The sequence below is a fragment of the Netta rufina genome (assembly GCF_964035555.1).
Source record: "Netta rufina genome assembly, chromosome: 7".
In the NCBI taxonomy this organism is placed as follows: domain Eukaryota; kingdom Metazoa; phylum Chordata; class Aves; order Anseriformes; family Anatidae; genus Netta; species Netta rufina.
In genome coordinates this window covers 21,123,489-21,148,349 of record NC_140130.1, presented here as the reverse complement: position 1 = coordinate 21,148,349, position 24,861 = coordinate 21,123,489, and the positions used below count along the sequence as shown (strand labels likewise).

Below are 24,861 nucleotides of genomic sequence, written 5' to 3'. Positions count from 1 at the left end.
GACCTTCTAATAATCTCAAGCTTTGACAGCCAGACATGGTTCCCACGTGGTAGTAGCTCTCAATGGATTTATCTTGCCTCCCCTTAAGCTTTTGTGAAAACATGACATGAATAAGTAAGGATAATGTATTAGGCAATTCCATGGTAATCTATTTGATTCCAAAACTATTTAGTATTTCCACATACTTCTGGAATAGGGTACACATAAAATCCAAGGTAGGAACTAAGAACTCGTTAGAGGACAGCATTAATTTTCAATTTGTCAAGACCAATGAACTAAATAGGATGAGTACAGTAAGTATTACAGGCAGGAATAATCAACTACCCAAAAGCAAAATACATGGTATGACAGTTTATCAGCTTTAAAGGAAAGTTTCTTGGGATTACAGTAAACAGAAACTGAGTGTGACTCAATATCCCACTTGCATGATTCTGCAACAGTTTTACATCATCATGAATAGACTCTTACATATTTGACACATAATCTTGTATTTCTAGTCAATACCGATGAGTGTGTTAGCTGGAATACCAAAACCAATTTCAAGCACTGTACTTCAAGAACAGTTTAGGCTAATAAGAACGTAATAAGCCTTTCAGATTTCTGATCAAAATCATTGAAGAATCAGGGTTATGGGGTCTACAAAGACTGCATGCTGTCATGGAAAATGACATTTCATACAGAGGAAAAAATAAAGTCTTCCTATGTTCAGTGAGAAGAAAAGCTTAGAATTGGAACAGGGGAAACTCCAACCTGAGGAAAAACTTTCTGGTGGTTGGAATAGATGAGCAGTGAAACACACTGCTTATGCAGGCTGCACAACCTCCACCACTGGAGATTTACCGGGACAGTTAGATAAAACGATCTAAACCATTCCTGACAGGTGACTCTGCCTTAGGTCATTGGTATTGGCCTGATGTTTTCTCAAAGTCCCCTGAAGTCCTATGTCTGATTACACGCATAGACCTGTAAAACAACAGACTGCAACATTCAAAAAGGAAGCAGTTAACACAATAGTTGTCCCTTCTGCACTGACTCTCCATATTCTTTCACAACACATGAAATTAGTAACTACTGCACCAGAAGTCATTTTAACAATTTAACTTCACCTTGTTTCTCAACTGGAAAAAATATTGGCATTACCATGTCTGTTTAAACTTCTTGTCTGAGCAGACAAAGCCATTTTAAATTAGTAATTGCACTCGCATCTGAACTCCACTGGTGCACCTCGATGCTACTGAATTCCCTAGTGCTGGGAAGCGCCTCATTCCCACATCATTTTAACAAGCAGAGCTATAGTGTCTGGCTCTTCCTCACTCTGTCTCTTTACACCTTCCAGAGCTCCAAGCTGGGAGTTTGGGATCCAGCCCACAGGGTGCCCAAGAACACAAATCAGGAAGCCACGTACTGAGGAGAGCTATCCAAGGAAGCATGAAACCATCCTTGGGAAAGGTTGAGTGTGCAAAAAAGGAGGTAGTGTTAAGGATTCACAGATGTAAATTTTCTTCTAGCATTGACTGCCCAGGACAAATGAGTCTTTTATTGCAAAAAAAGTGGACATTGTCCATGTCAGATACCCACAAAGCGAGGCCTGCTCTTGCACCCAGTTCCCCTTCAGAACTGCAACAGAGCTCCCCACCAGCAGGCAGGGACCTACATTCATTTCTGTGGTCTCTGTGTAATTGCTGCTTAAGTGTTTTATACTGAATAAGTAGTCACAAGATGAGTGAGCAAGACATAGTGCCTCAGAATATCCTGTAATAAACAAGTCTGGGACCTTATCATAATGACATCCAGTTTGCTTCTTGACAGAAGTGCAGCCAGGTTTAATTTTCCTGATCTACTCAAAAGCAGTGTATACGCAGACTGCATCTGCGAGAGCACGAGTTTTATCAATGTAACAAGTATGATCTGGTTAGCATTATCTCATTTAACTGGACAGAAAACTACACGTATCATTTAGGTATCCACGCGTTCTGGACATGGTTTATGAGAAGCTGTAAGTCACATCTCTTTAATCATTTCATATTAAATTATAACGTAACCAGACTCCCAAACAGCCACTAATAATGAAAAACATGAACAGTGTGGGAAATAATATGATTTAGTGTTACACTTGGGAAGTTAGAGGGGTTTACATCATATCTTAGAGTTAGCTGTACTTCTTATTGGTGTTGCTTTTTTTTTTTTTTTTTCTTTCTCTAGTCGTAGTTTAATCCTAGCTGAGTACAACCCCTGTCTTCCAGTAAAGACAGTTTTTCTTTGTTGCAGAGAAGCACCCTGTAGCCCTTACTTCAGAAGTCCATGGCTTTCAGAGGCAAATCTTGCTTCCTGATTTTGACCTGAAGGACCACTGCTGCTCTCAACAAGTTACTCTTCTAAGATGAGATGTAAGGGAAATAAAGCAAGCCAAACCATAACTAAGAGCATTCTCTGATCACTGGGTTCTGGAATACAAAGGAAGATGACGATGTCTGTGATCTCTGCACTGTGTGCAGCCCAGTGGGCAGGCATGTTCAGAGAAGGTCCACGTACATCTCATGAGCAAGACAGGTTGGTGACAAGTTTTGTTTGTAAATCCTTCAGAGGAACAACATGGTATTTGCCTTGATGGCCCTGCATCAAAGCTCATCAGCAGGTATGTGAGTAACATAATGCATACCTGAAAATTAGTAACAGGAAGCTTGGGGGTGGGAGGGTGTTGATGACAAAAATCTGACCCAGCTGTTTTAGTAAGCACATCCACTGAGCGTATTATTGGTGGCTTTGCTTTAGTCTGAGGCATTGGCCAGTAATTCTGCTGCAGCAGAATCTACAGCAGCCTTGGCACACAACCCAGCCTGCTAGTGATGGTTACTGAGCACAGGAAAATGAGACTCCCCACAAGAAACTGGGATTAGTTCTTGACAAGATCACACAGATCCAATGAGCATCTGTTATTTTCTGTGGATGCTGGAGTGGGTGAGCTTGCTACTATATAAAGACAAACAAATGCATTTAAATTTGCATCAAGTTTAAAATAATCCCTTAGACATTGGTGTAAATGCTTCAGCTCATTGATATTGAAAGCATACTGTGCATGAGCAGTTAGAAAACTCCATAAAAATGCAAAATAAATAAAAATAGATTTACACTTGAAACAAACATGAAAATGGCATAGCTGCTTTCAAGTGCATTATTAATAGTATCTAGAAGAACAGCTACAAGTATGGTAAGTGAAAAAAAAAGATGAAAATAGAAAGCTCATCTGTGTTGCAAGTTGTGCTAAAACCTTTATTATATAGACACAGCTTGAGTCACCTGCCAGCCTGCCAGCTCGGAACCTCTTTTGTGATGACAGAGTCAACATTTCTAACACAGTAAACTTATATTGCTTAGCAAACAGTAAATATACAACGCACCTGTTACAAAAGTGAGTACTATTTACTCATTGTGACACAAGTGCAGGGAAATACTGCCCAAAGACCTACACAACAAACTACAGGCAAGAGAATACATAAATAAGGCAGAAGCTTTCCAAGGTCATGTCCAAGTGGAACAAGAATGCCCACCTCCCAGCATCAACTAGCCCAGGAGGTCTCTCTGAGATGTCTTTCTTATGCCCAAGAAATAAATAAGCTGAACTATCCCCATCTGTCGTGACAGTTCACGGTTGTCAGGGGAACAATCTGAAAAACAGAGCCTGGCTTATGATATCAGGTAACAGAGCCTTTAATTGCCACAGAGGAGGCAAAGACTTGGGCTTTTATTCAGGACAAAAAGCACAAAAACAGAAACAAGATATTTTTCCCCCTAGGCTGGCTAACTAGATCCACAGAGAGCCTCATAAATTTCATTTAGGCTAGAACTGTGAAATCTGAATTGACTCTGTGTTGCATCACTTCTGAAAGTACAAGAGCAAGTAGGTTGAAAAAATGATATAGGTTAAGCAATTGTAACAGGTTTCCAAGCATTTTGTTAATCACTTCCTTTTCATAAGCGTATGTGGACTATATACTACACACAGCATCCACCTATTACAGTAGTGCAAAAGTGCTATATTGAGGTTATGATTCCTCCCTTCCTCAGCTTTCACGATGTGATGGTTGCTATGATTGCACCTATCCAACAGCAAATACAGCTTTTGTACTTCATGAGAGGGAAAAGAAAACTATTTTTTTAGGTAAATGGATCCATTAAACCCATGAATAATCAGACTGGTTTTTACCTGCAAGGAGCTCCAATTCATTTGATAAAGCCCCACTGAAATGTGCTTGTTTCTTCACACCTCTGCAGTCTCCATGTACAATATTCTGTACACAGGCCAGCCTGAAGCTCTCTCACTGACAGCATACTGAAAGCAGCACTTTGCTTTGGTACTCCTGAGCAAACAACAGGTTTATACCAAGTAAATAAGGTTCTCATTCACACCTAAGGACCAAAGCTAAAGGTGACCCTTTCTAAAGAAGATCAAGGACCTATCCCAATACTTCCACATTTTCAGATCTTCTGCTCCTCCACAGCATTTCTTTCCTTCCTGACTGAACGTATCTTCACTTCTTCAATAACTCTACTTTGTATGATTCCCTCCCTTTTTTCTTTCCTGCAATCAGTTTCCATTGTGTTTACCCTGAATTCATAGGATCCGTTTCCAACTTCAGTTTTCACTGGTGCCTAAGGGCATAAAGATTTTATTCATAACATGATTTGCATTGATCTGTGCTACCAGTGGTCAGCTACTCCCTACAAGTCCTGTTAATGCCTTCTAAGCTTTTGCACAGGCACAGCCAGACCTCTGACAATTGCCCTTTACCACATGCCAGCCTCTATCAGAACCAACCTCATGGCTGCTACTGCTATTTGCCCACAGCTTTGGGGCTACTTTGTCAGCTTGTATCAACTTCCACGCCTGAGTGATTGTAGCAACAGGAAGGTACTTGCCATATTTCAAGATTTGTTATGAATTTTACAGAATCAGTCCATGGCACAGTCAGTATAAATTGTGCCTGGATATGACAAGCTTCGCTGAACCTTCTGCAATATAGGTGCAGTTTTTTCTCCTAGCGAATGATATGGAATAAAATGTGTTTTCAGACACTTGCCAGTCACTTGTGTTGCTGGCTGCCAAAATTTCATCTTTCCAGGTTTTCCTATTGTCTTCTTTTGAGGTCACTGTTCAGAGCAGCCACCCACTCACTAGCCAATCTGCCCACATCTGATACAGCCAAATACAAATCAGCAGGAAGTAGTAGGAGCATCTCCTCTACCTGCTTAATTGGCCCTGCAAACTCTGATGAGACAGAATGAAGAGTTTGTGCCACTCTAGCTCAAGAGAAAACATGCTAATTTAAAGAAATGTAAATTCTGCACTGGCAAAGACGTGGGAAGTGGTCCAGTAAAAATCTTGCTCTTGTCAGTCCGCATTACGTGATCATCTCCTAGAATGACCAAGTTTCTGGAATCCCTGCTAATGCCATTACGTAACAGGTTCATTTCAGGGGTCACATCCAGAATACTGCAAAAGCAATGTCTGCTTACGAAGCCCTGCTGATATATCAGTACGGAATAACTCTCACCTAGAATACAGTTGATAAGAAAATCAAAATAAGTAGCTCCATATGGCAAAGCCTCTAACAGAAACCTCAAGCACCTACATTGGCACTGAATCAAACTAATTCATCTAGAGCTGTCTGAAGTTATACAACTGTTTACACACTTTCTGAAAACATTTTATCTTCTTTTATGAGGCATTATCTGCTTGTTTGTGATGATTTATACGCTTCACTCCCTGTCCATTTCAAAATCATCTGGAATGAAGAGCGTAAGAAGGAAAGCCTCCTTTACAATTTGAGCAAACACTTAGAAATTAATGTCCTGAAAAATGGCGCTATTTCCTACACATCTTGATTAATGAGGCTTCTTCCTCAAGAACTCGTAGCACAGAAAGGTAGGACTCTGGATCAAACTAGTACAAGGCTCCCCAAAACAGTATTGTAATGCCTCCTCCCGACAGTGGACCACCATCAGCACATGCAATGCACAGGACCGCTGTTTCCAAAAAACACTAGCAAGACATAAGGCAATGGGTAAATCCCTCTTTTTTTACCTTACAACAGCACTTGTTATCCTGGCCCCTAGAAGGGCTCTCAGAGCCATTCCTCCTTGAAAGCCCTTCCTGGAGTTTTTGCTTTGCCCTGTGCTTTGCCCTGTGCTCCCAGCGGAGGGGTGCATCATGGCAAAGTCTGGGAAGCCTCCCCAGGTCACTGGCACCTCAGGGGCCTGTCTGGAGAGCAGGTCAGACCAGGACCACCCTGAAGGATGTGGCCAGGCTGGGTCCCCTCGGCACGGAGGTGCCACCGCTGTGCCACACGCCCTCCCAGAGAGGAGCTGGGTGGCCCCACTTGCGCCCAGCCCCTTGCTGCCTCCCCACGCGCACCGGCCTCGCCTTTGTGTGAGTTGCGCCGTGTTTACCCTCCCACTTCCTTGTTCCACTCCGGCACGAGGGCCATAAACCACACGGCTGGCACGGCCGAGCCCTCGGCAGCAGTGCCAGGAGGAAGGCGAGAAGGGGGATGGCGGCCAGCCCCCCGCCCCGTGCCAGGAGGGCACCCCGGGTGCCACCGTGGCGGCTGGGAGCGCAGCCGTTCCCCTAACTCGCTCATGCCCACTGGCCGCCCTCATGCCCGGGGCCGCGGGGGACGAAAAGACCTACTTCCCCTTCTTCTCAGACTTCAGGGGCCGCAACGTGACGGCCCTGCGCATCGGTGAGTCGGTGGCGCTGGGCTCCATCTTCCTTCTAGCCTTGCTGGGCAACGTCTGGGGCATCTGCCTGCTGGCCTGGCGGCGGCACCGGCTGTGCGTCGCCAACTGCCTGGTCCTCAACCTCTTCTGCGCCGACCTGCTCTTCATCACCGCCATCCCCTTCATTGGCGTCGTGCGCTGGACCGAGTCCTGGGTGCTGGGCGACGTCATCTGCCACATGCTCTTCTACGTGATGACCCTCAGCGGCACCGTCATCATCCTCTCCCTGTCGGCCGTCAGCCTGGAGCGCGTCGTCAGCATCGCCCGCCTGCGCCACGCTGCCTGCCGCCGCCGCAAGGTGCTGGTCGCCGCCCTCCTCGTCTGGGGCTTCGCCGCCGCCGTCACCCTGCCGCTCTGCTGCTTCTTCACCGTGGTGCGGCTGTCCACCGCCGCCGGGGAGGTAGGGGCGAGCGGGGGGAAGGCTCCAGGCTCTCTGCCTCCGCCACCGGGGGGCGAGCGGCGCCGGGGAGCGGGCGGCAGCGGGCTATGAGGCGGGCAGCAGCCGGCCCCCGGCCCGTCCTGAAATGGGGCTCGGCGAGGGTCAGGCTGCTCCTCTGCCCCTTGTAGGTCGAAATTCCCCGTTTCGGTACACGTTAGTGTGTAAAAATGCCGTTAGCATGTGGTCTGGAATTGCTGGCACTGACTAAATCGAGGACAACTCACCTATCTGTACACGTGTGGGCTTTTAAAACCATAAAGTGATACATGAAAGTTTTCACGGGTTCAGTTTAGTCTGCACCCACTTTCTCCATAGGCACAGAGGGAGATAAGGACAACGTTGTGGTAAAAACTGTACAATGTTATTTTTCTTCTTTATTCTTTGCAAACAGGAGGTTCAGATTTGCACCTTGGTTTGGCCCAGCACTGCAGGAGAAGTACTTTGGGATGTGACCTATGCCATTGTTGTCTTTTTAATACCGGGATTAGTCATTGTCATCAGTTACTCCAAAATCTTGCAGGTACTTTTCTATTTTGTTATACAACTAGGAGAAGTAAACAACCATTCACTAGGCATCAACATACCATCATTGTATGCAAACACACTTAAAGAATATAGACATTATTAGCTCTCATTATTAGCACATTATTAGTAGAAAATGTGTGATATAAACTGTGACATTTCAACCTGTAAGCATGTACCTTTCAACTAAAGACATGCTTGAACGGCACATTACCAGAAGCCTAACATAAAGTTTGTCGTCATTTATATGCAGTATATAATACCCTTCTCCATTTATGTATTATTCATATTTAAAGACTCTCAATCTCCTAAATGCATACAGACTTAAGTATCTGAAATGCTTAGATGTTGCATTCCTTTAGCTTAGACTCCACAGACTTGCAAGGGAGTTGTACGAAAGCAAAGAAAAAGCAGGATTGGAAACAACAGTCCTTCCCCTTTTAGATCTACTGATTTTTCTGTTTTCTGTGTGGATTTCTATTTCACAGATTTTATTAGAACACATTTATTCCTCCACAACTTCTGACTTTGCAATGTGCAAATGGAACACCATATCCACATTCTGAGTAGATGTTGAAATACAGGCACCAAAGTCTATATCCTAGCAAGCATGGTACTAGGCACCTAAATTCCTTTTAAAAATCTGATTTCATAACCCCTCCTCTTCCAAAAACGGTGTGAGAAAAGAACTAGAAAACTACAAACTAAGCACAAGAATGTATGTTTTTTAGCAACTGCCCTGGAAAGATTCTTGTTTCCTGTATGGGCTAATTAAATTTCTCATACTATTTTACTACGGAAAAGTAAAAGCTTTGGAAATTATTGAGCAGGGAATTAATTGGTGAAATGGGGAGCACCAGAAGCTGTGGGTACGTGAACCAGAGGTATATGTAGGTGTACATGAACCTGGGACCTAGACTCCAAGGCTCTCAATGGACTGCTATTGATCAGTCATCAATAAACTTGTCAGTCATCAGTTCTAAGTTTATCTACACTCTAACCTCATTACAATCTTGAGGTAAATGCATTAGGTAAACCTCTTCTAGTGAAGTAAAATACTTGCTTTTTGCAACCTCATACTATCTGTACGTGGAAAGCATACAGTAACTCAATGGGGAGTCCAAGCCCTTTGAAAAAATTGCAAGAAACTGCAGGCCAACAAATGCCACAGTCCTTGTTCAGAGAGCAGGACAGGAATGGTGTTCTGCTTGTCCTTGCAGACTCCAGATTATTACAGGTAGATTTAGAAAACACAGTGGCACATATGGATATAGAATCCCCAAAAAGTGTTCAGCATACTGGATTACAAAACAACCCCTTGCTGCTATGCTCACATTTCTTTTCCAGCTTGATAACACAGATGCTGAGATGTGTTACCACTTCTCCTGAACTGAAAAAGGAATAAGGCCTATAGCAGATTCCCATATGTTGTAATTGATTCTTTCTTACACAGCTTTCCGGAAAGCACCCAGAACTCAGATGGAGTATATTTTAATCCTTGAGTCGAACAGATTCACTCTAACTTTGTCAGAACACTCCATGATGCCAGTACTCACTGGGTACAATGCTAAATATTACTGCAAGAAGTTCAAAGCATTAGTGTATTCATTTAACACAGCATCTATGAGGATGATGATTCACTACAAACGCTCTAAGTTAATAAGAAATATGCTCTACAAATGTAGCTCAATTTAATCTGAAACTGAACATTATTTTTATACAACACTTCCCAGAACACTGGCAAAAATGACAGGCTAGAAGGCACGTTTAGTTAATGGAGTTACTTGTTTTTGCAGTGTTCCCCCTTCAGGTATGGCCCAACCCATATGGATTTAGATAAAAGGCAAAAACCAGTAAAGATGTTACTTACTTGTATATACATGACCTTTAAATTACTTGTCCTCAGAGTGTAGTCCAGATTCCCACTGTATGTGTCTAGATTCCTTATGATAGGCACACCAAAAAGGGATCCAAAACATGTCACTGTCACCCTGTTTCAGTTGAGCATTTCATTCAGATGCAGTTGCATCTTACTGCAGTGCTGGTGATTCTTTTATTCTCAGTTCTAGACTGTGCAGTTCCAACAGCAAAGATGGAGGGTACTTTTATGGTAGATACAAAACCTGCTGGTTGAGGACTTTCTGTAGACATTGCTTTGAAAACTGGAAGCTGAGGAGAGTACAGAGCTTGTTTTTCCTACTTTTTGGACAAATGCTTAAAACCCTGCACACATATTTGAAGTGGGCATTAGTCCTTTGTATTTTATGCAGTGCATGTTCTTACTAAGGTGGGTTATGTATGCTCTGGGAACAACTCTTGAATCATTCAGAGTTAGCCTGATTTCTGGATGTCAGGAAGGTACAGCAGGAGATGATCAAGCTGGTATAGTTCAAAATACCAGAATTCTCTGCCCCTTTTAAATCAGGGAAGTGGCTATTGATATTGTTGGTAGATGTCTAGGTTCTTACAGGATACTTATTCTAGGACATCAATCTCTGTGACAGACTCAGAAAACTGCAGGAAGAAGAACAAATTACTCAATGTCTACAACCATTTTCATCTTTACCTGAACCAGGAAACTATTAAGTATTACTCATACTAGTGTTATCCTTCTCTTAGTTATTGGTAAAGGGAAATGCCACACATACAAATAGCAGAAAGACTCTTATGCTTTAGACTTTCCTATTTAAATACCAGATTGATTGAAGCTTTTGAAAATAACCATACTTGGGGTAAAATGGCATCTTGATTATTTAGCTTTTTTTTTTTTTTTCCAAATATATATATATATATATATTACTTTGCATCACACATATAAATCTAACAGACTTCAAATGTTCTGTGCAAATTAAAATTAAGACATTGTGAGTAGAGCTTAAGATTTAAAGTTTTCTGCAAGACCTTGGGATTCAATATTCTATGTAATGACAGATGATACATACCCATGAATAGTAGATTCCCAAACTAGCCATCCTCTGGTTTATTACATCAGACAGTAATTTTACAAGACACAGAGATTTTAGTAGTGACAAAAGGATCTGTAAGATTTCAGATTAATTCATAGAAAGCAATTCTGATTATTGACTGAAAAACTTAAGAGTTTACACAAAACCTGAAATCCCATTCAAAATTAAAACATACCGTGATTTCGTTACTGTAATAAATTCATGCTCCTTCTAATACCTACCTTATAATACCAACATGGCCATAAGAGAATTGGATTGTGTTCGTTCTTGTGCATCAACAGGATTGTTAGCTGTGTTCCAGTTTGCATTTGTGGAAAAATCAATGTGATTATTTAAATAGAGAAAATGAAGTCGTAATTTGAAGTTAATGGGATTTCATGAGTAATTAAGGCCCTATTTTATGCTGAATAGTATTTATGGCTTCTGGAGAGCCATACAGAGAACAACCAGTTTCATTAATACTGAGGTGAGCTCACAGCTGAGAGGAAGAAAAACCTCGGTAGTAAAGTGAAAATGTTTGAAATGAAACCATTAACAAAAAGTAAACATGGAATTCTCCAATGCCTTTTTAAGTAGTCACTTTTCAAAATGGAAACATCATGTGCAGAGACTTGCTTTTGCAACTATAAAAATGTGTTAAGAATATTTCTAGGTTTCAGTGAAATCTACTTTCTTCTCTTTTACTGCAGATTACAAAAGCATCAAGAAGAAGTTTAAATGCTGGTTTGGCCTACTCACATAATCATCAGATTCGTGTTTCCCAGCAGGACTACAAACTATTCCGAGCCCTCATTGTGTTGATGATCTCCTTCTTCATCATGTGGAGCCCAATTATAATCATTGTTTTTTTAATTTTAGTCCAGAACTACAAGCAAGATTTAAATATTTTGCCATCAGTTTTCTTTTGGATAGTGCTATTCACTTTTGCTAACTCTGTTGTCAACCCAGTTTTGTATAATGTTGCCCATTTCAGACGTAAATGTCAGGAAATTCTTCTCTATTTTATAGGGAACCATACAGGGAATGGGGCTGGTACAGAAACCACTGCAAAAAGAAGTAAACGTGAACAACCTAATTTGTCTTTCATTACTAGATAATTATTTAAAGTCTGAACAGTGACACACTTTGAATGTTAATGGCTATACTATCCCAGTTTGAATAGGTCATTATACTATAGTATTACATGTTGGAAGAGGCAAAAAAAGAAAAAAAGGAAAAAAAAAAAGAAGCTAATTTTAATTCTCTTGAATTAGTTGCTTTGCCTCAGTAAGATTGCACAATTTAATCCAATGGATTGAATTTATACTGGAAGAAATTGAAATATGGCAGTGAATTTGGTGAGTGTAAAATAGTTGAAGTACTTAGCAGAAGAATTAAATTCTATGGGAGTACATTTTCTGTTGACATAAATGTTATTAACTTTAATGAAGTTATAATGAAGCCATATCAAGAGTAGACCTGTTCCATTTTTAATCTGTTTTTTCTACTGAGTGAGATTAACTTGCTTGTGAAAATGTACATCCACAGAGAGTATCTGCTCTTGTAAATTACCAGAAAAAGGACACTTGATTATACAGTTAGAAAACTGACTACCTGAATAAAGGTTTGGGCAGATGAGATGATAAATGTCACCAAAAGAATGACTGTTTTGGTTCCATCTCAAATTAAAAATGTGGATGTAATGCCTGTTAATTTATAAATAAACAATAAATGTTTACTTGTTATGTTTAAATTATTTCTTTAAAAAGGATGCATTTTTGGTGTCTTCAGTAGTCATAAAATTAAGCAGTGATATATACAGTCATTGAAATTCCTTCCTCCTTTCTAAAATGCTATTGGAAAAGATTTCCAGTATTTCCTAGAAAAAAAAGATGACATCATACTTGAAAAGAAAGTAAGTTTTAGAAAGCAAATACATACATATATATTCCAATTAAAACACCATTAGTCAGAAATTGAAACCAATAACAAAAAAAAAAAAATCTTAATTATTGGCATCTGTCAGCAATTTAAAATAGTGCATTATGATAATGGTTTATTAATAAAACCAATGCCTACATATGTACAGATGTGCATACAGACAATTTGCATCCCCTGTAATTTGAGTTTATTAAAATGTTTCATTGGTTTATTAACAAGATGAGCTATGCAGCTCAGATAAATATATTCAAAATCTAAATGAAGCCATCCAAAGGCTTTTCAAAAGAGCACCTGATCAACGTATTAACTTTACATCCATGGTGCTGTCACGTGGTTTACTTCCATATTTTTGGATCTTCTTAAGAGCAAAATCCTGTAACACACAAAAACCCAAATTTAGTTTTTCATCCACATTAGACAAAACTATAATATACACACTTTCACCAAACTTAAAATGAATACGTATTTAATTACTTTTAATATGTTTTTAAGTCCAGTAGTCTGTTGCTTGTAATGATGTGCCAATACTTAGCTCTGCACTTTATAAGCCCAAAGAATTTTCAACTCAAAACAAAACAGGAATTTATCCAATCTGTTAAACCTGTCCTGATCATTTTAATACTTTGACAAGCAAGGCATTGAATAGATCACAGGTAGAAGTGTTATTTATGTACTTAAACAAGCTTCAAAGTATTTTCAATTTTAAAATTATTACTTTAAGTACGTCTTTCAACAAAATTAGAATCTCCTGACCTCCAAAATTTCTAATGGCAATAGTAAATTAGTTGAATTTACTACTCTTTAGCTGAAAATACTGTTATTTAATTCAGAATTTTTGCTTCTAATAAATGCTAAACTGCAGATTTAGTTTTAAATTCTATTAATAACAAGCTCTAAAAGCTTGCTCTGAAAGTAGCCACACTGTGATATCCACTCCCACGTTGAAAAACTTAAAAGCAACTGTGTTATATACTCTGAGAGACTGTGTCAGTGTATACAGTACAGCCGGATGTATATTTGGAAGGGAGCTACCACCAGAAATGCAAGATCAGTTATAACAACAACAAATCCTATGTTTCTCTTTTGCCTAAAACAGCCAGTATACAAAGATATATATAATATATAATATATAATATATAATATATAATATATAATATATAATATATAATATATAATATATAATATATAATATATAATATATAATATATAATATATAATATATATTATTATTTTTTCCATCAAGGCAAGGTTTGTACATCTATTAGTCTTTTGGGGGTGCATTTAGTACAGTATAAATTTAAAAAGTTATGGATAGATCAACAGAAAAAATATTTAGCTTCAAGACATAGGCAGAGTATGCACAATCAGAAACAGATACAAGCCTATTCTTGCAGTGTCTATTAACTTCAATCAGAATTTTACCGCAATAACAGCTTAATACAGTCTTGTGCAGATAATTGAAGTTGGCTCTTTTTGCTAATACTTCTGCAGCTCTTAATAGCAGAATTAAAACCAAAGTAGCAAGGCTCATGCTTCATTTCATGAGGAATTAAGTGATTTTTGTGAGTTTCTAATATAAAGCTTTTAATAATCTTTTGTCAATGTAGCTTGCAGTCATTCTCTCATTTCCAAACATTTTTGATATTCAGGAACTCAGCTTAATGGTACCAGATAATTCAGAATCAACTAACAAAATGGTAATTACGGGTCTGTTCACAGTAATGGAAGAATGCAAATTGCTTGCTCTAAGTTTCATTTATAAATGCTGCAGACAACATTAGAGACCAGACTACCATTTTTCATTTGCAAACAGTATTGGACTCAAATGGTTTTATCAGACACAGCACTCAACACCTAACATCTGAATAATACAAATGAGGGTAGGAGAAACAGAACAATACTCAGCAGAACTTGGTAGATTTGATATTTCTGTAAAAAAATGGAGGCAACAACATCAAGTTTTAAATTAAGGTCAGGAAAGTAAAAGAATATTTGGGGCTTAACTTTCAAGAAACATGCTGAGCTTTTATTTTTAAATTACCCTATTGGATCTATATTATGTGAAAAATACAAGCATTCTATTATATGAAAGTTCTAAGATATTTAAAAAGATATAACACAAATTATGAATAAATTAATAAACTAATTTTTTCTTTTTTTTTTTTTTTGAAGACTGACCTGAGCAAAGTCTATGCTTGCCCACACAAGCAGAGAGAATTGGATAGTAAAGAACTTGCAAACATAGGAATACTTTCTTGCAAGGATTGACAATGCATTTATTGCGTTGTGAGCCTCATGCATCCTAGAAATAATGGAAACACAGATTCTACAGAGCTGAATCAGACTAGTACTGAGACTAGGCCAATGTCCTGATTTTATAGTTGGACAGTAAAAAAAACTTTCTCTGGTTTGACAGAAATGCAAGGAACCACCATAACATACACCTCTCACAGTTAAGAACAACAGCTGTATATCTATACATGTACTTTATCTTAGATTTAATGCAGAAACCTCCATAACATCTCTAATCATCTCATTATTTTGTTTTCTCATCTTCAGAAATTTTAATTTTTGCCATACTTAATTTGAAGAGCAGTAAGTGTGGTATTCAAAACAAGAAAGTATCATCTATTTATATAATAATGTTGTTTATTTTCTATTCTACACTTCATGCAATTAAATACAACATTAACTTTCTGATTGCTGCAGCAAATGAAGCAGAATTTTAATTATGTTGTCTGCTGCATCATACAGATGTCTTTCCTATACAAACAGGTCAGAACTCAACAGGTTAAATTTTTTCCTGTGAAGCTTTATTACAAGTCAAAAGCCAATTTCATTTGCATCTGTGATTTCTCTTAAACCTGCTTTAAATACTGTTATGTTGCCTCCAAATTCTCATTCAATTTTTTATTTTATTTTTATTTTTATTTTTTATTGTTGTCAGGCACTTTTTCCAGGTCACCAATGAGTATACTGGCCACCACTCACCTTAGCACATCTTTCAGGCACCCTGTTATCAGGATACTTACTTTACAACATGGCTATATATTTACTCTCTGTTTATAGATCAGATGAACAGGTAATAAAGACACAAGACCTGACTACTCATCTGTTCTGACTTTCTTTATAGTACACCAAAGTTCCTTCAGTCAATCCCAGTTTATTCCAACATGTTGTTTAGAAAAGCCTTTTATCTTGATTTACAGATTTCAGTGATGAAGACCATGGAACAACTCTTGATAAATAGTTCCAAAGGTTAACGAACTTTGGAGTTAAACAAATGGCTATTTATTTCTGCTCTGAATGTGTCCAGTTTAAAGTTCCATCCATTTTATTTTATTATTCCTATGTTTGCAAGTCCTTTACTATCCAATTCTCTCTGCTTGTGTGGGCAAGCATAGACTTTTCTCAGGTCAGTCTTCAACCTCTCCTGATGAGAAAACGATCAAGCTTTTTGAAATATTCACTGGGGGACACATTTTGCAAACTCAATCATTTTCGCTGCTTTTCTTTAAAATTTCTAATTCATCCTCAGTACCCTTCCCAGTTACACAAGACATATCGAGTGGACCTATGCCAAGCACAGTATTCTCATATGAATCTGTAAATTCATCTTTGACACCCCTGATTTATGCACTCAAGAATCATGCTAGCTCTTTTGGCCATAGCATTGAATAAGGAGTTCACATTCCACTGATTCACCAGTCAAGTATTCTGTAAATATCTTGTTTTCCAGAATGCAAAGAAAGGAGTGGGGGAAAACTGCTATTTTTTTTTTGCCCTAAATATTCTGATCTATCTTCTTCATAATTTACTATTTCCCACTCCATATATAATCTTTATCAGTAAATATACTATGTTTTCTTCCAGATCAATGATTAATCTAGCATAAGTAGTCACTTGGCTTTTCCTAATATATTTTTGAACCTTCTGTGCTGCACTCTACTGGCATAATTTGCTGGATGGACTAAAAACAACTTGAGTCTTTCGCCCCTGTCCCCACCCCTTGAACACTTCTGTTGTGCTGGAAATGTGCACATTGCAAATGTAGCCCCACAGCTTCTCTGCAGTTTTTCAGACCCAAAAGTAGGACGCAAAGATAAGCCACAGAGGAGCTGAGAAGAAGCGAGCTAATCTGTATCACTCCTTGTGTTGCAAGTTCCACTTGATTATATAACTCAAGATAGGGTCATACCTCTAGCATGAGGGATATGTCCCTTTTCCATAAACCTTTGTGAAATGGTTAGCATGAGGACCTGCGAGAAATGGACACCCTCTGCTGATACAAAGTCTGCATCTGTATCCATTCCAAAAATTCTGATTTCCCTTAAAAGCCTTTTGTGAATAATTTTCAAAGAATTTTTTGAAAACACATTCTATTTCTTTCACCAACACTTTTTAAGGAAGGCAAAGAATCATGTTTAAAGAGAGAGAATTTCTCTTTACAGCAACAATGAAGTTTATCCTTACTATGTTTACTCACATTACATTAATTTGTTTTACAACTTCCTCTAATTATTATTTCAGCTGATGCGATACACCACATAAAAAGCTGTGCACCTTAGCTCTCCTTCAGATAACAGAAATAAAAGTTGAAATTAACTTACTACAAGCTCCAGTTTTCACAGGACAATATTACAGCCACTAAGTATAAGACTTCATGTATTTGCTGTTTAATGAGCAACAGACTTCAAGTGCTTTTCTCAGTAAGTCCTGAAATAAAATTGTAAAGAAAAAAAATACTCTTACCATTATGAACGATAACTCTGTATTTTCTGTCCAAGCAGAGGTCTATCTGCCTTTGTCTGACAATCTTCTGTGCCTCTGGAGGCAATCCCTTGGGGTCCCGGGAGAACACAAACGAATAGCTATCAGCACAAGTGCCATCTTCATTTAGCTGGCGGCAGGAGTAATGAAGAGCATATGTATCATAATCTGTGTCCACTACCCAGTGATCATCATCTGGAAGAAACCATAGCAAAGAAGCAAAGGAGTTATAGAGATACAAGTAAAATATAATAAACCAATAGAGATCTATAGATCTATAAAGATCAGGGTCATAACTCTATAGAGTTAATACAATGTTAATACAATAACTTTTTTTTTTTTTTTTTAAAATAAGCATATATATTAGGGGCAGTGAAGGAGAGAAGAAGAAAGGTTGGCACCACTGCTTCTCCTCTAACATGGGCATTGAAGAAGAGAAGCATGTGGAGTGCAAGTAAACATCTTTTAAATCTATGCCTGAAAATCATTACAAAATATGGCACCAAACACAAAAATAGAACTATGCATTAGAGGAGCTACAGTGAACACTAAGAAGATTTTCTTATTTTAACCAAACAAGGGGTACAGTCAGGAATAGTTAAAAAAAAAAAAAAAAAAAAAAAAAAAAGAGCTCCTGGTCATGCCAGTCATGCCAGATTACTCAAAAGTCATCACTATTTTCTCTTCAGGGGTGTTACTGAAACCATATTTGTAAGAAAAAAGATTAATGCAGTTGCCAGTTGAATTCAGTTATCTTCCCTGTTTCTCCTGTGGGTGGGGACCACAGTTTTTAGGAAGATAGAGCTCCAGATCAGCAAGTAATCTGCAGTATCCGTGAAAACTTGACTCATCAGCATGCTGTGAGGAGATTCAGCAACAATTCAGGAGAAATTGGCATCCAAAACATTCTTTATAACTGTGCTTTTGGAGAGAATGGAGTTTCAATCACTTCCAAATTCTACCTGCTTTTCTTGGAAACAATCCATGGAAATGTCTTGAGCTACAAGTGACTGAATGTCTATTTGGCTCAATAAAGTAATTTTGCATAGGGTCTGAGAAATGACAGGAGAGGAAAATATGAATATATATATATACTGGATCATATTTGTTTCTTAGAACAGATAAATCCCTACATTTGCAGATACTGGATTAAGCAAAAAGATTGTAGAAGAATTCTCTTCCCTGCTGGACCAAGTCTGATGTTAGACTTTTTGCAGAGAACAGAGCAATCCAGTAACTGAGTTCTGAATGAAAACAATACTTAAAATACTTTATTTCTTCCAAACAGTGACCTTAGATTATATTGCTGGGTAAGAAACAGAAGAAACACAAAGATATACAGAGGTCTGGTCTTCAGTTTTTTAAACAAAACCAGACAGCTGTCCCATCCAGAAAGAAGTAATTACCCTGTTCATGTTAAGACTTTGCTATATTATAGTTATTACATGTTTTAAGTGTTTTAGAAATTCAGCACTACTTCTTTCTTCCCAAGCATGGACATTCAACATAACTAGGCCCCTAATTAGCTCTGCATCTTCTATAGCTAAGTACTCACTTCCTTTCTGCAGAAAAGAGGCAACTCCCCAGTACTTCATCTTGAACTTGGCAGGATCATCAGTGTCAGTGAAAGAGCCAATCATATCAGCACAGACATCCCAGTTACTGCAATCAGAGAGAAAGAAAACATCACATTCAAACCTAACAGCACAGATTTGGTGAGACTGTGTGACTACCACAGGGATAGAAGGTAGGATTGAAGCACAAGCAAGCAAAGCAGAAACTTAGTGGAACGGAACAAAAGGAAGACTGCAAAAAACTTACTTGAAGAGTCTGACTCTGCCCTTTGCAGTGGCACTCATCTGTCCATTTTCATCTACAGCAAACTGGGCTACCACATTGTCCTGCAGGAACAGCCCCTCGGGATCTTTTTTTGCCATGGCATACCAGGTGCCGCTGTACTGCAAGGAAATGAGAAAGGCTGCAGTTAGCCCTAGAAGTATGGAGAACATTACAAACAGACGTTACAATTTAGGGTTGGGTGACAGAGGGAAGGACATGAAGATCTTTGACACCATGCCTTAAAGTTGTACCTGAAAAACAAATTTAAGTCTTCTAACATCTAGCATGTCCTAGTGCAGACAAAAGAAAGAATTTACTTTTTTTTTTTTTTTTTTTTTTTTTTTTGTGTGTGTGTGTGTGTGTGTGTGTGTGTATCTTTTTTTTTGTATTTACAGTTCTCCTGTACTGAGAACAGAGAATTTGGTGGGAGCAGAACAACTGGCACATGTTGACAAATCTACATATAAATATGATTTTCCTTTGTAATGTTGCCTGAAAACACCAGGCATTTTTCATAAAAACAATGGAGTCACTACACTCCTTTTCCATTTAGACCATATAGTTTGAGAGCAGCCTGCTTGACCTACATTTCTGCAATATTCCTGTATTGGTTGCATCAGGATCCATCACTGCGGAGTTGTGGGCAACATCACACACACCTGCTGTTTCTCAGTATTGCAATCCGTGACTTTGAGTAAAAATGTGACCACACGATGCCAGATGTTGTAGCCTGGGAAGGGCAGCTAGGCAAGACATCACAGATCCAGAAGAGAAAAAAGTTTTACCCTGTTCTTGTCGAAGTTCTCCTTGACTTTGAAGCTGCTCACCCGGCAGTCCCGCTCTGCCATGCTGCTGCCCAGGAAGGTGAGTGCCAGCAGCAGCAGACAGGGCAGAGCTCTCCTGGTGTAGGCCATCCTATCCCTACAGCAACAGCAAGAGACAAAGAACAGCATCAGCAATGGGCTCCATCAGACACCTGGGGAAGGGAGGAGGGTTGTCCTGACAGGTCCCCAGGGCATTGTGCAGTTTTCCCTGATGCAGGCAAGGCGCCCAGTGCCCCCCAGCCCACCCCAGCAGGGTCCCTTACAGCCAGTGCCAGTCCCTGCAGCCTCTCAAGATCTGTGTGTTGGGGGCAGTGGCCAGGCCACCCAGACAGGGAATGCTTTATGTAGTCCTGGGGCTTTCGCAATCCCCTGAGGAACAAAGCCAGAGTTGGAGGGGGAGTAGGAAGGTGGATTGATGCATGCTGCAGTCTGGGGCCCCTTCACAATGGCCCCTTGCATAATACCCATGGGCTCAGGTGGTCTTTGACCTTTACCTGAAGCCAAGCGGGTGCTAGGATCGAATGCCTCTCTGGTTTTCCTAACCCAAAGGCAGAGCTCACACTGGGGGGAAGGGGTGTGCACGTGTGTGGATAGAACAACGGGAAGGAGAGGCACCCCACCTTTTCACAGCAGGGGACACAGCCGCCTCCACCTTCTCTGCCATTTTACCCTGCAGCCCAAAGTACTTCTTGCCCAATGTGCCAGTTACAAGGTGCAGGCTTGTTTCCTCCACCTCCTCCCCAGATTTCTTTCCTCTCATCCCCCAGTAAACAGTGGCAACCATCATACAAGTTTCTGCTACCATCTCTGAAAGCCTCTTCAGATCCACACTAATGGTTCCCTTCTGCATCCCAAAGGATGGCTCTGGTGCCAAAACTACCTCTCAGGAGAAGGATCTGAGGCCCTGCAAAACCTCAAAAAGGCAGAACACATTTATGTGGCCCTGCAAATACCTGAGAGCATGTACACACCACATCTGGTCCTTTTGGCATCAAATATAAATCAGAGCTTCCAGAATTTCTATTTTGTTTTTGACAAACTGTTTTCAGTTATATAAACCATTATTGTTTTAGCCTGTTCAGGCAAGTTTTGCTGCCTGTCAGTCAATATTTGTTCTATAGTTTCAACATCTTTAGGAAGCATTAGAGAAAACCTGTTAATTATTTTCTAGATATGTAATCTGAGTAGGGTAGGAATGATCGTTACCAAGAGAACTCATTCACCTACTTATTTCACCTTCCAGTTTTTGAAAGAATAAAGGCAGAAGCCTGTTAGGGGAAGGGTTTGTGTTCATTACTTTCAGAATTAAATAAAAATATAATTCAAATATGGAGATATTGATGAAGCATAAAAATATTTCAATAGTGGGTGTACAGAAATAAAAGTTTATTCAGCAGTTTCCCAGAAATGTTTCACCCTTCTGTTCCTTTTATATACTAAAAAAAATTAAACTTTTTACTGTTGCTGCCCTTTACAATCTTTTTTGTAATGCACACAGTGGCTGGGTTTATATGCTATTCTTTCTTTTCTGCTTTGCATTGGAACCTTTTTGCATAGAGAGTACTATGTTTTTGTTCACACTCTCAAACATAAAATGCTCTGGGCTGTTAAAGTCTGTTCTGAAGCCTTTGATTCCCTGGATATCATCAGACACTTTATATTATATTTAATGTTAAACTGTTAAACTTTTTTTTTTTTTTTTTTTTTTTTTTGAGTAAAAAAGCTATTTAACACAGGTAACCAGAAAAATTCAATGGATATTAATTGTCTTAAAACGTTCAACAGTAACCTTTCAAAAAGCCAGTATTTATATTTTTAAATGAGATTTCAGGTTTGCTAATTTCCACACAGACTGAGGAGCAACAGAAATCTATATCCTGCTAGCAACCTTTAAAACCTTGCGCCATCATCTAGCAATGGTGTTATATATACAGATTTTTACACAAGTTTTAAAAAGCACACACTAGTATTAATATATGAATTCATCATATTTACAAGATCAAAATCAACATGGATTTTCTTCATTCAGTTTCACATGACTGAAAGATAATGGCTTTATTTATAAACTTTAAATTTCTTACTGTCTTTATTACCAAAGAAAACAATTCTCTCTTTATTCTCTGCCAGTTTGTGAAACATTGTTATTTCTCTTACTTTTGTCTTCTTCAAAAATCTGTATACAGATTTATAATCCCAGAGAGGTTCTTTCAGGATCAAACCTATTCCTACAAAGTTTTGTCGATAACATAATTATCCATGAAAAATCTATGGCAGAGGTTTTCAAAGGTGTCTATGGTCATGCATCCAAATTAATCAAAATCTGATGAGATCTGGCAACCTCTGAAAATCTAGGTCACTAGTCCCATTATACTTGCAATGTTGTCCTCAGCAGCTTTACAGAAAGGAGACCAATCCAAGTTTCACCTAAATGAAAATTTGCTTCTGTTAATTTTTTATAAAATCAGTTCTAAATATATATTAGAGCCATTTCAGTCTCTTAAATTAATCTGAGGTCATCAACAATAATAAATCAAAATAATTGTATTTTGTATCAGCCATGGCACAGCATTTCTTTAACTGTGTGCCTCCGATGACCTCAGCAATGTTTGGCAGCTCATCTGGTGGAGGTGCCTGGCAAAGACTTAGCAATTATAACTTATCATTCATTCAGTTCCTCAGGCCTGGGATCTCTACAAACTCCAGGAAATGCCAGAGAAAACCCTTTTTCTGAACTGCTGTCATCGTGGATTTGTGGCAGTGCAGTCACACCAGTATTTCTAAGTCAGATCTCAACAACTGCAGAAGAGGACCTGGACAAGTCAGTAGGATTTGAGGTCATATTGGAAAAGTCTGGCTCTCTGCCTCATCTGGTTTGCCTGTATTTCCAACTCTGCCTAGCTGAGACACGGCTAACATTGATGAAGTCCTTTCACAAATGCTGGTAAAGCACTCCTTTGGTTCAATGAGACAAACTTTTTAGGCAAAAAGGCTCCTCTGCTAAGCCAGTTATATCAGGATTGGTATTGTAGTGGAGGAAGGAGGGAAGGCTGCTGGCAGGCTAGCATTGTTATGGCAATTCAAGGGTGAATTTTTTCTCAGTCCTAACAGATGCAGCTATGCCAGCTAAACTCATATGTAAACTGATAAACAGTGCCTCAGTTAATCATTTGGATTGACTTGGGCTATGGGCTCTGTTGAGAAATGGTGCCAGCAAGTGATCCTCATCTAGATCTTTGGAACCAGGATATAGCCTTTGCAGGTTTCTACTTCTCAGGCAAACAGAGAGGAACAGAATTTGGGCAAGGATTTCAACTGAATCTGAGACCAACATGCAGAGATCAAGTAAATGGCATCAAATGATTGATGGATTCTGGGAAAGCTTAGACAATTAAATTTAAAAGATTAATTGAAATATCAATAACATAAACATGGAAATAGCTTCTAATGTAAGACATAAATTAACAAAACTTGTGCTGAGTTGCCAACTTGATAAATTTCATATATGACTTTCCATTCCAACATTTGAAACTGGCAGCATATTTTGAATATTACAGAAAGTTTTTAAAAGTGGGTATGTATTTCTTAAAACTATTTAATTGAGGATGAAAGAAGCCTTCTACCTTTGCCATAAAGGGTTAGCTTCTGGCAGTGATTTTGCATTTAGATTATTTTTTACATTAATAGCTCGTAAAATTCTGTAATATTTTCCATTAGGAATAATGACAGAAAATATGCAGAAAAGGTGAGATTTTCAGAGCAAATGGCAGAAAAAAGCTTTCATTGTAGGACCTATTTTAGTTTCACTTATAATTGCATAATAAAAAAGGAGTGAGAGTCAAATTACCATTTAAAATTTTTTTAATGCTGAAACATTGAAGCTTTAAATATTAAAATAACTAGATTTTTATTTATGGTCACAAGAGTAAGTCTATCTCTTAGGAGAAAGCTGACTCAAAGAACTGGTAAGAGGAAACAGAGCATCCATTTCCAGCCAGACTGCACACCAACTGAGAGGCTTCGTGCTGTGTTTGCATGGTTATTTATTTATGGAGTGCCATGCACAAACACGGGTATCCATTAAACTCTCAGAGGCAGATTTTGCAGGGGAACGACTGAGTGCTGTGTGCACAGAGCGGTGGATCCGAGTGGAGCCCCAGCCGTGTGGAACCAGGCTCTTACGAACAAAGGAAAACAACTGGTGTGAGCTGAGCCAAGGAGCTCCGTGTACTTTGCAAGGGACAGCTATGTACACTGTCACCATCACAACTGTTCCCCTTGGTGGCAGTCTGAGTACAGAGGTCAAGGACAGCATTAAACTGAAAATACAGGTCTTTGGACCATGCCAGCCTGTGCGCTGCATGTTTTTGTAATTTAATGACGTGATACTCTGCTTGAAGGAGTATATTTACACTGGACTCTTTATAAAAAAATATAATAAACTTAATTTAAAGTGGTGACTTTATTCTCTTCACCAAACATTGGTAGGGATTGTGATTCTGAAGTGTTTTTCTAGATGTCCTACTAAAATGAAAATAAACTTGAAAGAAAGATGTAGAGATGTCTCTGCCAACAGGCTGGCCAAGCTAGTGCAAAGAGTTTTAACCCATGAGTGACAGGGCAGGGGATGACACCCAACAATCGAGTGAGCCTTGAAATCAAATAGAAAAGTCAAAATTCAAGTGTATGCACATAAATAAAAGGATGCCTACAGGACATTGTCATGGGGGGAGCTCTCAGACCTCCTCTGGGAAATCAGCATGACCAGACACCTCTCTTACACACCTGTACGCTAACACATACGGCA

The 24,861-nt window shown here is 39.1% G+C and overlaps 2 protein-coding genes across 2 annotated transcripts; one reads left to right on the top strand and one right to left on the bottom strand.

Annotated features, from left to right (window-relative positions):
* Positions 1-6,655: 6,655 nt before the first annotated feature.
* FFAR4 (free fatty acid receptor 4) lies at positions 6,656-11,801 on the top strand (the record flags this gene model as incomplete). The annotated part of the gene is made up of 3 exons (XM_084289999.1): positions 6,656-7,177; positions 7,608-7,736; positions 11,394-11,801. The coding sequence occupies 3 exons, from the start codon at positions 6,656-6,658 to the stop codon at positions 11,799-11,801; spliced, it is 1,059 nt and encodes a 352-aa protein (XP_084146125.1).
* A 4,314-nt stretch (positions 11,802-16,115) lies between these two features.
* RBP4 (retinol binding protein 4) lies at positions 16,116-20,186 on the bottom strand (the record flags this gene model as incomplete). Its single annotated transcript, XM_084290193.1, has 5 exons — positions 16,116-16,198; positions 17,377-17,589; positions 18,950-19,056; positions 19,216-19,352; positions 20,019-20,186. The coding sequence occupies 5 exons, from the start codon at positions 20,184-20,186 to the stop codon at positions 16,116-16,118; spliced, it is 708 nt and encodes a 235-aa protein (XP_084146319.1).
* Positions 20,187-24,861: the final 4,675 nt, after the last annotated feature.